Here is a 12,472-nt window from a genome sequence, read left to right as displayed (position 1 = left end):
ACACACACATAACATACATACATGCATACATACATACTGTACATAGATAGATACATACATACATACATACATACATACATACATACAGTACATACATACATACATACATACATACATAATATACATACAGTACATACAGACAGACAGACAGACAGAGACATACACACACACGTACACACACACACACACACATACACACATACACACATACATACGTGTGTGTGTGTGTGTGTGTGTCTTTGTCATGTGTTCCCTCCCCCTTCATTCCACAGTTACCTTAGTGATTTAGAGCGGATAGCGACACGAGGGTACATGCCCACTCAGCAAGACGTGCTGCGGGTTCGAGTGCCCACCACTGGCATCATTGAGTACCCATTTGACCTGGAGGATATTATCTTCAGGTACTGGTGTCAAGTGCTGCCCTGAAGTCGCTGGTTGGCCGGCTGCATGGCGGTCGGTCAGCCAGTTAGAAGCCGCCGATGCCGCTATCTGCATCAACCCACTTCTGCACAGCCCGACTCGGCACAGCGCTTTAACATATCCATGATGGCACGCTCTCTTAAAGACAGGGCCTCAAGAGTAGGCCTCAACTCACCTGTGAGCCTCAAGAGCAGGCCCCAACTCACCTGTGAGCCTCAAGAGCAGGCCCCAACTCACCTGTGAGCCCCAAGAGCAGGCCTCAACTCACCTGTGAGACTCAAGAGCAGGCCCCAACCCACCTGTGAGCCCCAAGAGCAGGCCTCAACTCACCTGTGAGACTCAAGAGCAGGCCCCAACCCACCTGTAAAAGAAAAGTGCTTATTTTACCCAGGTGGATATACACTACCAGTCAACCGTTTGGACACACGTGATTGAATGTACTGTGTTTTTCAATGTCTTAAAGCCATGTTGATCTAAAGGCTCGTGCTTAAATGCTTGAAATTTGTCTAGTTGTTTTGTAGACAAATACAAATAGTGAAGTTGATGCCTATGTATGAATGTATTTTGTAGTTTTATTATTTATTTTTTAGAATCAGAATTCTGATTCTTTATTTCCAAAGCCTTTGCCTTTAGTTTCCATCAAGGCAAAATTATAAAAAAAAATTGGTCACTGCATAATTCAATTTGTGTAATAATTGTATGTCTTTATTATTATTATCATTATTATTATTATTATTATTAGTATTAGTATTAGTATTATTATTATTATTATTATTATAAAATGTGAATAGTAAAAATCAAGATAAATGTGTGTCCGAACTTTCGACTGGTAGTGTAATTTCTTGGGTCATTGAGTGCATTTTTTTTAAGCCATTTTTTTTGTTTGCCTCCCTTCAATTTACAAACCTTTATTGTGTGTGCTTTGACGGAGGACACAAATTGAGAATAGTTTTGTCTTTGAGAGCTGCCATCAAGGATATTACTAAGTTTCTGAGAGACAGTTGTGGGGGGGGGGGGGGGGGGGGGGTCAATTAAATGTCACCCAACCCCCTCATAACTCTTGGGAATGGTTTCCTCTGGTTACTTCTGGACTGATCCACTTGCTTTTGGAGGGGGGTATATCTGCTGTCTTTCCTCACTTTATCTCTCGTCCTCCCTCCTCTCTCTGTGTCTGTTGTTGTCGTCCTTCCTGTCTAGCTATCTAAGTGATCTGGATCGTATCGCTGAATCGTCCTATCTACCAACTCAACAGGATGTGCTTAGGGTTCGAATCCCAACCACTGGGATCATAGAGTACCCTTTCGACTTGCAAAGCATCATTTTCAGGTAGAAGATGAACTACACTTTGACTAACTCCCTTCCCCGTTTGTGCACCCTACTAGTCTTCTGTGTTACATCCAGATGGCCGCCTCTATGGCAGTGTGTGATGGATCATGTCACCATCTCTTGAAATCAAAGTTATAATGTCCCAAGTGTCACCTACAGCTTGAAGTTGAACCCCAATGTTTGAATACTACCCCAGTCATACAATCATTCTTGTTTCTTGTTTTATTCGTTCACTACTACCGCTAAGTTAGTATGGTAAATTGGCCTTAGAGTGAGGAGTAATTGTGAAAAGAAAGTTGTGTGTTTGCTAGGGCTGCACAATTAATCGTATTTTCATCGTCATCACAATATGAACATGCGCAATAAACACGTCGCAAAGACTGCCTGAAACGCAATGAATAACAAAAGTGATTTTAGTTACACGCGTCATGCATTCACACTAAGCGTGTGATCGTTTTGTCTTGTGTTGTAAATCGTCATCGCAATATTGAACAATGTTATCGCACATCGCAGAATTCCCTCATATTGTGCAGGCCTAGTGTTTGCTGTGGCAATACTCTGGAAAGAATTGGGCATCATGGTGATTCCCTAGCTGCCTGCATTCTAAGAAGTCTGCATGACAGGATATTGCAATGCACAGAGAAGGTAGTATTTTGTGACATAACCGTAGTCATAGTCCTTTGCTAGGCTTCTGTGTAGTCTAGAGAGAGATGGCCTCTAGGACTTGGCACAGAGAGAGGCTGAGGACTCGCCACCGGTGCGCCGAGCAGCCTCACTTCCTCCTCCTTCTGTGGAAAGAGAGAAGACGAGATGGAGCTGGGGAACAAGAGCCATGACAAAAGAGTGCAAATCGATAGGAAGCCATCATGTCAGCCCCCCTCCTACGCTCCGCAGGGCTAGAAATAACTCCGCTAGCAATGAGGTTGCACTGAAGAGGTTCCCAGCAGCACCGCTAGCCGCTCAGCTGCTGGTGATTCACTGCATGCTCGGAGGACCTCTGTTTGTATTGGAGACGGGAAATAAAAACATGGAATCGTTATGAATGTGAGATATGTCTACAGGGGAGGTTTCACTGGAACAAGAGCATGATTATTGATGTTTCTAGGGATGAAACGATAACCGGTTTAACGGTAAACCGTGATAAAATTCCAGTAACCATACCGTTTCAAATTCTCGCTGTCGTTAAAACCGTGTTACCGTGATTACGGCGCTGTGAAAAACACAGTAAATACTGTCCATCATCCACCAAAGTTTAGCAGCGGTCTTCCAGACGCAGGCACACAGCCTTGGTGAAATTATTTCAGTGAGTGTATCAGTATTTTTTCAACATTTTCAGCACATTTTAATCATGTCATGATAATACTGATAACCGTGATCATTTTGGTCACTATAATCGTGATATGAAGTTTTCAGTTTCATCTCTAGCTTGTGATGTAGAGCAGTGGTGGACCCCCATTTGATAAGTTTTTGCCGCAGGCTGCCCCACCTCATAAGATGTTTTGCTTTTAGACATTTTATTCAGTGGGCAGGCCCACCCCCTTTCCCCTGAAGATGCGGAAGTCTTTGTTTAAGCTGTAATTCCTCGAAAGGCCACTTGAGGCAGGACTCAGAAGTCCCGTCGTTCCTGTTCAAATGCCCCACTTTGTAACAGTAATTAAACCTCTTTACAGCCTGGACCGAAACGCGGTTTTGGTCTGTAGCTAATTTCACCTTTTCATAACAACTGTAGGCGGGGGGAGGGGTTTATATAACTCGCCCGTTTGGAGTATAATAGATGATAGAAAAGGGGGTGATTGACAGACCGCCTGTCCAGTGATAGTGCAGCTTGCTGATCATGGACGAATAGCAGGCGGAGCTGCGGCTCTGGGAAACTCCCATCTCACGTGAGGTGCGGAAGGACTCCCACTCTGCTGACGAAAAATCAAGATGGTGACGGCCAACGTTTGAACTCAGCCCAGGGAGAAGAAATAAAAAAAAAATCATACATTCTGTCATGATTCTTTTACTTGGATGGAATTATAGTGAAAGTGTATTAGCTGCCTTTTTGCTAGAAACCCACTGGAACCCCCTCAAGGACTCGTGGGGGTCCCCGGACCCCACTTTGAGAACCACTGATTTAGAGAACTTGTGATCTTCTTCGGACAGTGTGAATTAATATGCAAAATAGGCTGTAGTGAGAATTGGAGGAGACTTTATGCAGGTTGAGAAGTTTCCCAGCCCCCAACTAGTAACGTATACTAACAGGCGCATGTGGGTGTGTACTGTACAGTGCCGCTTCTGCTACAGCCTACAAGGTGTCCTTTCATAGACAAACCTCTCAATTAGGCTTGCTTCCTTCTCTTTTAATTGGTTTTCGAAGTCATAGAAAATGTCATTTCACCGGGCTCCTCCAGCATAGGAGAGCTTATCGTGCTAAGTAGGTCACTCATCCTTGCTAGAGGGAAGAAAGGAGGTCGTCTGATTTTGAACGAGTTTTATTTTCGGCAGGCTCTCCTGGAGTACCCCATTTATCAACGCCCTCCCTCCCTCCTGGCAGACTCACTGGCTCAGTTCAGCATTATGATGAGCCATCCCAGTTTCACTGTGTAGCAGTCAGACAGTCGCACGATATTGGGCGTTGAGGGAAATCTAATAACGAAGTGATCTAACCGATTAGTGCAGTCGGTGTCGGTTACAGACTGCCTCTCATTCCTCCTGTGAATAGGTGGTCTTCACCGTGGCTGTGGAGTTGCCTGATCTATGAGGTAGAATCATGGCAGGCGAAATGGATGGATCCAAAACCTTGACCCTCTCTGCTACCCTCCTACACTCATTCACCTCCAACTTAGCTTTCTCAATCTCTTCATTCCTCTACTCTTCTCTTCATTTTTCCTCGCATTTCTATTTTTTTTAATTAAAAGAAAAATAACATCCAATAGAACTGAGAGCGATTTTGAAGAAATATCGAATTGCGATTATTTTTTATACTGATATTACAATTGCAGATGTGATTTGCGATATTCGAGGGAATGATCATTTTTACATCATTATTCTCAATTTTTTTTTTTTTTTTTTCAATCATTATCATGTGATTCTCTGCAGCATGACAACATTTAATATAAAATCGCCTTTAACAAATATTGGCCTACTGCGATTGCCATTGAAAATCGCAGGAGGCCATTATTGCGATTTTGATATTTCTTTGTTCAGCCCTAACATCCAAACAAAAAGGTTGGACATTTTAACCGATCAGACAAGCAAATAGAGTAAACAGAAAAATGGTCCATTTAAGAGTCAATACTGCTTCCTGTCCTATCCTAGAATCAGAACCCACATACCGGTACCATGCCTGTGGATAAGTCCTCCTTTCCCATTTCTCTTCCCCACACTCCTGAACTTCTCCCCCCCCCCTGCTTATATTTGTATTCCTTTTCTCCTTCTGCCATTCCCTTCTTTATTCTCCTCCATCCATTGCCCTTGTCCTCTCCTTGCCTCTGCCTGCTGCTCCTCGTGTTCCTCAGTCGGTACTATACAGTATATAGGTGCTTCTGAGCAGGGCGATACATTGCACACCTGCATCCACCTAGATGAAGATGGAGAGAAGGATGGCACTCTTTGCACACATGTACTTCCTTATTCTTGATATTTCTTCATTGTGTTTGGTTCAGCTTGGATAGGAAAGCTTTGCTCTGTCCTCTCTCTCATTCAAGCAGCAGTCTGCGCTCATATGTTTCTCTGGTTGGTGCATAAGGGGCGTTTGACTTGAACTACACTCGACTCTGTTAGTTAGCTAACATCTAAATGTGTGCTCTTGTACCTGAAGCAGACCACACTGGACTTGTAATATACATTACAATATATTGTGATAATGGCTGCTGCTTCTGGAGACGAAGCTTAGTATCGTTGAAAAAGAGCTATTTGGCTGTTTTTTGCAAGGTGAACGCCTCTTTGCACTGACAGTTGTTCCACTTGAAATCAGAAGGACATAAATCTTATTCCGCTGATGAATTCTCACATTTGATCCCTGTCCCGATGTGACGCAGAGCGGCTTGTCCTTCCGCAGTCACATGAGGGACTCTTCTCTGATGATTCAGTCATAATAAGATTCAGTCCTTCGTTGATTTGGAACCACTGTATTGTAGGGATGCACGATATATCTGCAATCATATCGGTATCGGCTCATGTTAGTCATTCATGAACATGTCGGCATCGGTCCGATGTTGCAATGTTAATATCGGTTAGTGGTATCGGCCCAAATTTTCATATCGGTGCATCCCTACTGTATTGTGAATGGTTTGATTTGACTCACCCTCAATGATGGTCGGGAGGTAATTTTTAAAAATAATAATCCAAATGTATGCATATCCTCCATTAAATTAACGAAACAGTGTTCTTCCCTCCATCACATCTTGGTCCAATCAGGATGGTGGATGTGGGGGGCCAGAGGTCAGAGAGGAGGAAGTGGATCCACTGCTTTGAGAACGTCACCTCCATCATGTTCCTGGTGGCGCTCAGCGAGTACGACCAAGTCCTGGTGGAGTCAGACAACGAGGTGAGACAGAGGCCCAGACACACGCACGCACGCTATGCGATATCCGATGTGCCAATATTTTCCAACTCATTTGGCCAATTGCCGATACAGATATATATGCGCATCCCCCAGCATCTTTTGCTGACATCTATCTACTCAATCCTGTATTTTTCGGTTTGTTAATAAGTGACTCAACTGCTGTATGACTGAACAGTAAAAATGAGACTTAACATTTTGTAATTCACATAATCTAATGTACAGTAACTATCCCTTGTGCTATTGAACTACTGTCTGTCTACTATCATGTCTACATCAAAAATGTGCCCAGGTTCGAGGGGTGGGTAACAGACATTATGTGGGGTCACACACACCACACACACACACACACACACACACACACTAATGATATTGATATCCTCCTCGCAGCATACTTTTAGTGTAAGGGCCTCTATCTGTTTACCCCACAGATGTTTTGTTTGTCCATTGCGTTGGCCCAGTCCCCGCTTGACTGTACAGATAGAATTATAGCTAATGTGATCAGCCCCTGCATGCCCCCCCCCCCCCCCCCCCCCCGCATGCCCCACCCCCCCGCTCCTCTCCCAACAACAAACCCTCTCTCTGACTTAGTCATATGATGCCAACCTTTCATAAACTAGGCCCAGCTGCCAGCTCCGATCCCAATATCTGCTGTACATCAGTTCAGCTTCGCGGAGAGCAGTCCTATCTGCTGTACATCAGTTCAGCTTCGCGGAGAGCAGTCCTATCTGCTGTACATCAGTTCAGATTAACTGCACATACTGTGTGCTGTATCTGTACTGGGCCTACTCTGGCACGGTAACATAATGAGCGTACGGCAGGAAGGGGTATGATTGAACGCGCACAACTCTGATTAATGATTCTGGCCCGTAGGGGTGCACGATTCTGGATCAAATGAGAATCTTGATTTTTCTTGCTTAGAATTGAGATCACGATGCGCTCTCGCCATTCTTAAGCAAAAACTATTTTCAATGTACCGGTAATTTTTTTTACTGCACTATTTTGCCTGATACAGACGGAAGCAACAACACAAATGGATAATGTATGTAATGGGACTGTCACAACATTGCGGGTCACATGGGCTACAGACAGCAACCTACAGACAGTAGCCTACACACACAATGTAATTATATTGACTAGAAATTGAGCAGCCTACCGTGCGTCGTCGTCGTCTTCCTCCTTCCCCTCCTCTTCCTCCTCCTCGCTCATTTGTGCCGTCTGTTGTCATACGCAGCTCGGCAGCTGCGCCGCCGCGCCTGCAGGAGGCAGCGCATAGACAACAGCGCTGTTCTCTGTTTGTGTGTTCCCTCTTTGTTGTACTCGTTGTATGGTCCAGAGCGGAATACGATACGATATACGATATACTTTATTGTCAGTTCACACTGAAATTTGTCTTGCAAGACAGCGGCAGTCCCACGCACAAACACATGACAAAGAGAACAAAACCAAAAATACAAAGATACATACACACATACAGCACACAGAGAGCACTGGTCACTGCTCCACTGACCCTCGGCCATGTTCTTGATTAAGCCTCAGGATCGACTGATGTATAAAGGACTTTCTTAGTCTGACCTTCTTGAAAGTTGGAATTAGGTATCTCCTGCCAGAGGGCAGGAGTTCATATTCTTCATGTAACACATGATTAGTGTTTGAGGCAATATTTCTAGCTAACCTCAATACACTGTTGACATATGTAGACTCATATAGACTATGCAGTGGTTTACCTACAATTTTTGAACAAATATTCATCTAAGTAGTTGTGATTTTAAGGTAACAGACAGGCATCCATACCAGGTGGTACTGCAGTACTGTAAAACACTCATAATCACTGAGGTAAAAAATAATAGAAGAATCTGTTTACTAGCACTAAAAGATCTTAATCGGCGAAGAAAGTATAGTCTTTGCTTCGTTTTCTTACACAGAGAGTCTACGTGGTCTTTCCATGACAGCAGGTGGTCTATTGTTACTCCTAGGTATGTGAAGGAGCATACCTGTTTGATCTGTTCGTTATGGATAGTAACAGGGGTGCGGTGTGTGTCAGGTGGAGACCCCAAAACAATCTCTGCTGTCTTTTTTGCATTGATTAAGAGAGCGTTGTTGTCGCTCCACTCCACCACCTTATTTACTCTATGTTGGTGCAGTCCAGGGTCGCTAGCGCTATCAAGCAGAGAGATCAAATCTGTATCATCAGAGTATTTTAGAATATATTGATCTGGTGAGTTGGTACGACACTCAGATAAACATTCCACAGTGCGACAGTCGTCGGTGTACAAAGTGAAAAGAAAAGCTGAGTTTACGCTGCCCTGGGGAGCACCAACATTAGTAGTTATTGCTGATGAGAGGGTTCGGTTCACTTTCACCATTTGTGTCCTGGTGGTAAGAAAGGAGGCATACCAGTGGATTAAGTATGGATTCAGTTCCAGCTGTACCATCTTTGATATCAAAATGTCTGGCTGTATTGTATTGAAAGCTGATAAGTAATCCAAGAAAAGTGTTCTTGCATAATTATTGTTGGATTTATCTAAGTGTTTAGTGATGGCATGTGCCAGCGTGACAACCGCATCCTCTGTACCACAAGTACCACAAGTAATGTGGAAGTAACGGCAACATTCGCCGCCATTGCAGTTGCGGGTGCTTCCGGGCCAACGCTGTCTAGTTAGGAGGTGCTCTTCCCCTCTGGTCTGAATGGTGTGAGGATTAATCTGGTCTCACTCATGAATACTCTCCCCAATGCCCCTGGACAAATGAGGAAATGTTTGAGAATAAAGAAATCCGGTTGCGTGTGATCCCTCGTCTTCATTTGTGTGACGCGCCATTTCCCCCCCCCCCCAACTGTTTGCACAGCTTCCCGACGGCACAGCACGCATTTACTCAAGACCAGTCGTTTAGTCTGATCCACCCTTGACCGCCAAGATTTATCCTATTTTCTTTTCCCTATCTCCTCTCTCTCTCTCTCTCTGTGGTAGAACCGTATGGAGGAGAGTAAAGCTCTGTTCAGGACCATCATTACATATCCCTGGTTCCAAAACTCCTCTGTCATCCTGTTCCTCAACAAGAAGGACCTGCTGGAGGAGAAGATCCAGTACTCTCACCTGGTCGACTACTTCCCCGAGTTTGATGGTGATTTATGTATTGCTTGCTTCTTTTATTCAATATCCTGGCAGCTTTAAATATTTCATGTAGGCCACCTCTCTCTAAACGGATGTGCAGCCTAAGACCATGCTGTCTGCCGAGGATTAGCACTGAACTGGATGCAAACGAGTAAATCCTTGAATGTAGATTAGAACATTAGAACATTAACAAAAACAATCTCAAACGCATGGAGGTGGTAAATTAACATCAGCCAAATGGAAAATGTAGGCAGTGGCTGGTAAGCTTGTATAGTCTGTAAAGTCAGACACTTTATCAAGGTCCTTTATCATTCCAAAAATCAAATGAAATATTATTTATTATATACATTCATACCAGTGAAAGTGGCTGAATTTTATAAACTGGCAGCCACTGTAGCTAATGGACAAATGTTAGTGTCCTGCTCTGCACACAAGTAGGGATTTTCTTTTCTTTTCTTTTTTACCTACTATTTCAACTTCATTGAGATACCTTGCTATATACACTGTTGTATTTGTGGTTGTAGAGTGACACCTTATGGTAAAAATACTGAACTACAACACAATACAAACTCACGGTTGAATGCAAAGTGCTTCAATGTGCCGATAATATTTAAACCTCAGACATCCTGGTCCTGGTCTTTCTCCCACAGGTCCCCAGCGGGATGCCCAGGCGGGCCGGGAGTTCATCTTGAAGATGTTTGTGGACTTGAACCCAGACAGCGACAAGATCATCTACTCCCACTTCACCTGCGCCACCGACACGGAGAACATCCGCTTCGTCTTCGCCGCCGTCAAAGACACCATCCTGCAGCTCAACCTCAAAGAATACAACCTGGTGTGAACGTGGAACGCAGTGATGGAGAAATGGAGGAAGAGAGAGAGAGAGAGAGAGAGAGACCTGCGGCCCCCACGTACAGTGCAGAGTCCAATCGCATAAACAAACACACTCACTACACAACCGCATCGAACACATAACCGCTCAAACTGATGAGCATCGCTTGATACTACGCCAGACTTATCCGTGTTCTAGCCCTGTTTTCCCACCTAGCTGCTTGCTTGGTGGTTTTTGCCCTTTTCTTTTTAGGAAAGGTTTCGTGTTTTTACAGATATAATCATTCCTCGTCTTGCACGCACACTTGCACTCTTCCCGTCCCTCCTGCCCTCCCTGTTGGCTCGTTATCTGCCCCAGAGCTCCTCTCGCCCCTCATCCGGCCCTCCGCACGGCTCAGACCTTAGCTTTCCCTACACTACATCGGAGGTGGGTAGAGGTAGCCTGGGTAAACCCATCCCCCACGTGACCTGCTCTCAGACCTGTTCTCAGTCACTATAGTGACTGGGAACTGAGAGAGCAGGTCACGTGGTGGCTGGGTTTACCTAGGCTAGGGTAGAGGTACTGTAGATGCTCTACACACTACAGCACCGGGGCTTTAGGCTGGGTTCCAGACCTTGGACTCTGCCCATCTGCAATGGGCCATGGGTAACTATTATGATGATAAGAATATATAATCAGGTGGTGCAGAGGCGCAGTGAGGTACTTGATTTTGCTGGGTCTTGAGGTGTGTGTGTGTGTGTGAGTTTGTTTGTTTGTTTTCTTTCCCTCTCGCACACATCTGCCCCAAATCAGGACTCCACACGCTCTGTTGAATGTAAAGAAAGTTTGCGTGCTGCTCACACAGAGTGAGGGCTATGAAAGAGATGACTTCATGTACTCTGTGTAGACTTAACAAAAGAATCATTTCACCGATGTCTAGTTATTAATATTCTTACTGCTACCGCGCGCTCTGAAGGTTTAGCGACGAAAGTTTCTCTCAAGAGGGGTGGAACCTTTCAGAACCACTAAGGTATTTACACTATGTTCCTTATCCACTGCCCCTCATCTCCAAATGTTAATACAGTATAAACATTGAAACAAAAGAATGAATGAGAGGCAGCAGTATTTGCAAACATCTTTTTGATATTTGTTGTCCTTGTAATTCTGCGTCACTTTGCCAAATCTAAACAAGTATTTTTTTTTCTTCCTGTAAATATAAATAAGTTGCCAGTATCCAGCTCATCCCTTAAATGGTTCAGATATGAACAAAACCAATTTGGGAGTAGGGTGATCACCTAATGGCCAAAATAATTTAAATGTGAGTTTTCTCAGATGCTTTGAAGATGTTGCTTTATTAATTGCAGCATAACAACTCAGTTTGTGTGCCATTCTTTTTTTTATTTTTCTGGACAGTTGTTGGAATCACAAATGTTTTAGTACTGTGATCCCGCCTCCTTTTTTTTGTTTTGATGGTGAGAAAAATCTTCCCGTGCACAATGTGTGGATGACAAAAGCAGAATAGTACAGAGAAATAGTTAGTTGTCATTGAAATAAAGCTTTCGTGCTGCCAATTAACTAATTAAGTCACAAGTTGGTCATCGTCCAAATGGCTTCTCTCTGTAATCAACTTTATTTTTCCATATTATTTGGCCAATAATAATAATCGCTGTAATAGATGGCAAGAGAGTAAATAATTCTTTTTTGTATGTCTAATTTATGGACCAGATCTACATATTGTTGATAACGTGAGAGACTCTCTTTCTCCCTGGTTTCAGCTAGAAGTGTTTCCAACTGGGAGATGGGAAGAGATTTTATACTGCTGTAAAATATCAAAACTATTTTATGGACAAGTGTTCTATCTTTATAATGATACTTCATATATTTAGTTGTTGCAATTCTGTTCTGAAATGCTTGACAATGGGAAACTCTTTTTCCATTTCAGGTTTGCGCTTTATGCAAATAGGAAAAAGGAAAAAAAAAAAGTGGTTGAATATTTACCGTTCGAGGACGCTTGCATTTTTGTAATTTGTAAGGATATCTGTTGGCTATTGGTTCCAATCCCATATATTGTCTCTTGCCTGATAGTACTCAAAATATTCCATAAAGCTGACAGCTATGTTGATAGATGGCTATTTTTGTCTTCACAATGTAATTCAGGTAAGTTTTCATAACTGTTTCATCACAAGGGCTACTACTAGCAATGTTGACAGAATGAAAGGACACTATGGATGGCATAGAGCAAAAGGTGCAATTCAT

At 43.5% G+C, this 12,472-nt stretch overlaps 1 protein-coding gene across 2 annotated transcripts in view; it reads left to right on the top strand.

Annotated features, from left to right (window-relative positions):
- The window catches only part of LOC310785887 (guanine nucleotide-binding protein subunit alpha-11), a 46,872-nt gene extending 34,414 nt beyond the window's left edge, over positions 1-12,458 (top strand). Inside the window, exons 4-7 of one of the 2 annotated variants that reach the window (XM_083647049.1) lie at positions 1,618-1,746; positions 6,148-6,277; positions 9,262-9,415; positions 10,056-12,458. In XM_083647049.1, the coding sequence (XP_083503175.1) occupies positions 1,618-1,746; positions 6,148-6,277; positions 9,262-9,415; positions 10,056-10,246 (604 nt within the window). In that variant the 3' untranslated portion in view covers positions 10,247-12,458. Of the gene's footprint in view, positions 1-272; positions 402-1,617; positions 1,747-6,147; positions 6,278-9,261; positions 9,416-10,055 lie in introns of both variants that reach the window. The other variant, XM_083647050.1, reaches the window with a different exon arrangement.
- Positions 12,459-12,472: the final 14 nt, after the last annotated feature.

This window comes from Poromitra crassiceps, assembly GCF_964638095.1.
Source record: "Poromitra crassiceps genome assembly, chromosome: 12".
NCBI classification, from domain to species: domain Eukaryota; kingdom Metazoa; phylum Chordata; class Actinopteri; order Beryciformes; family Melamphaidae; genus Poromitra; species Poromitra crassiceps.
Note: the sequence above shows the minus strand (reverse complement) of the source record. Positions and strands in the feature narration are given on the sequence as shown.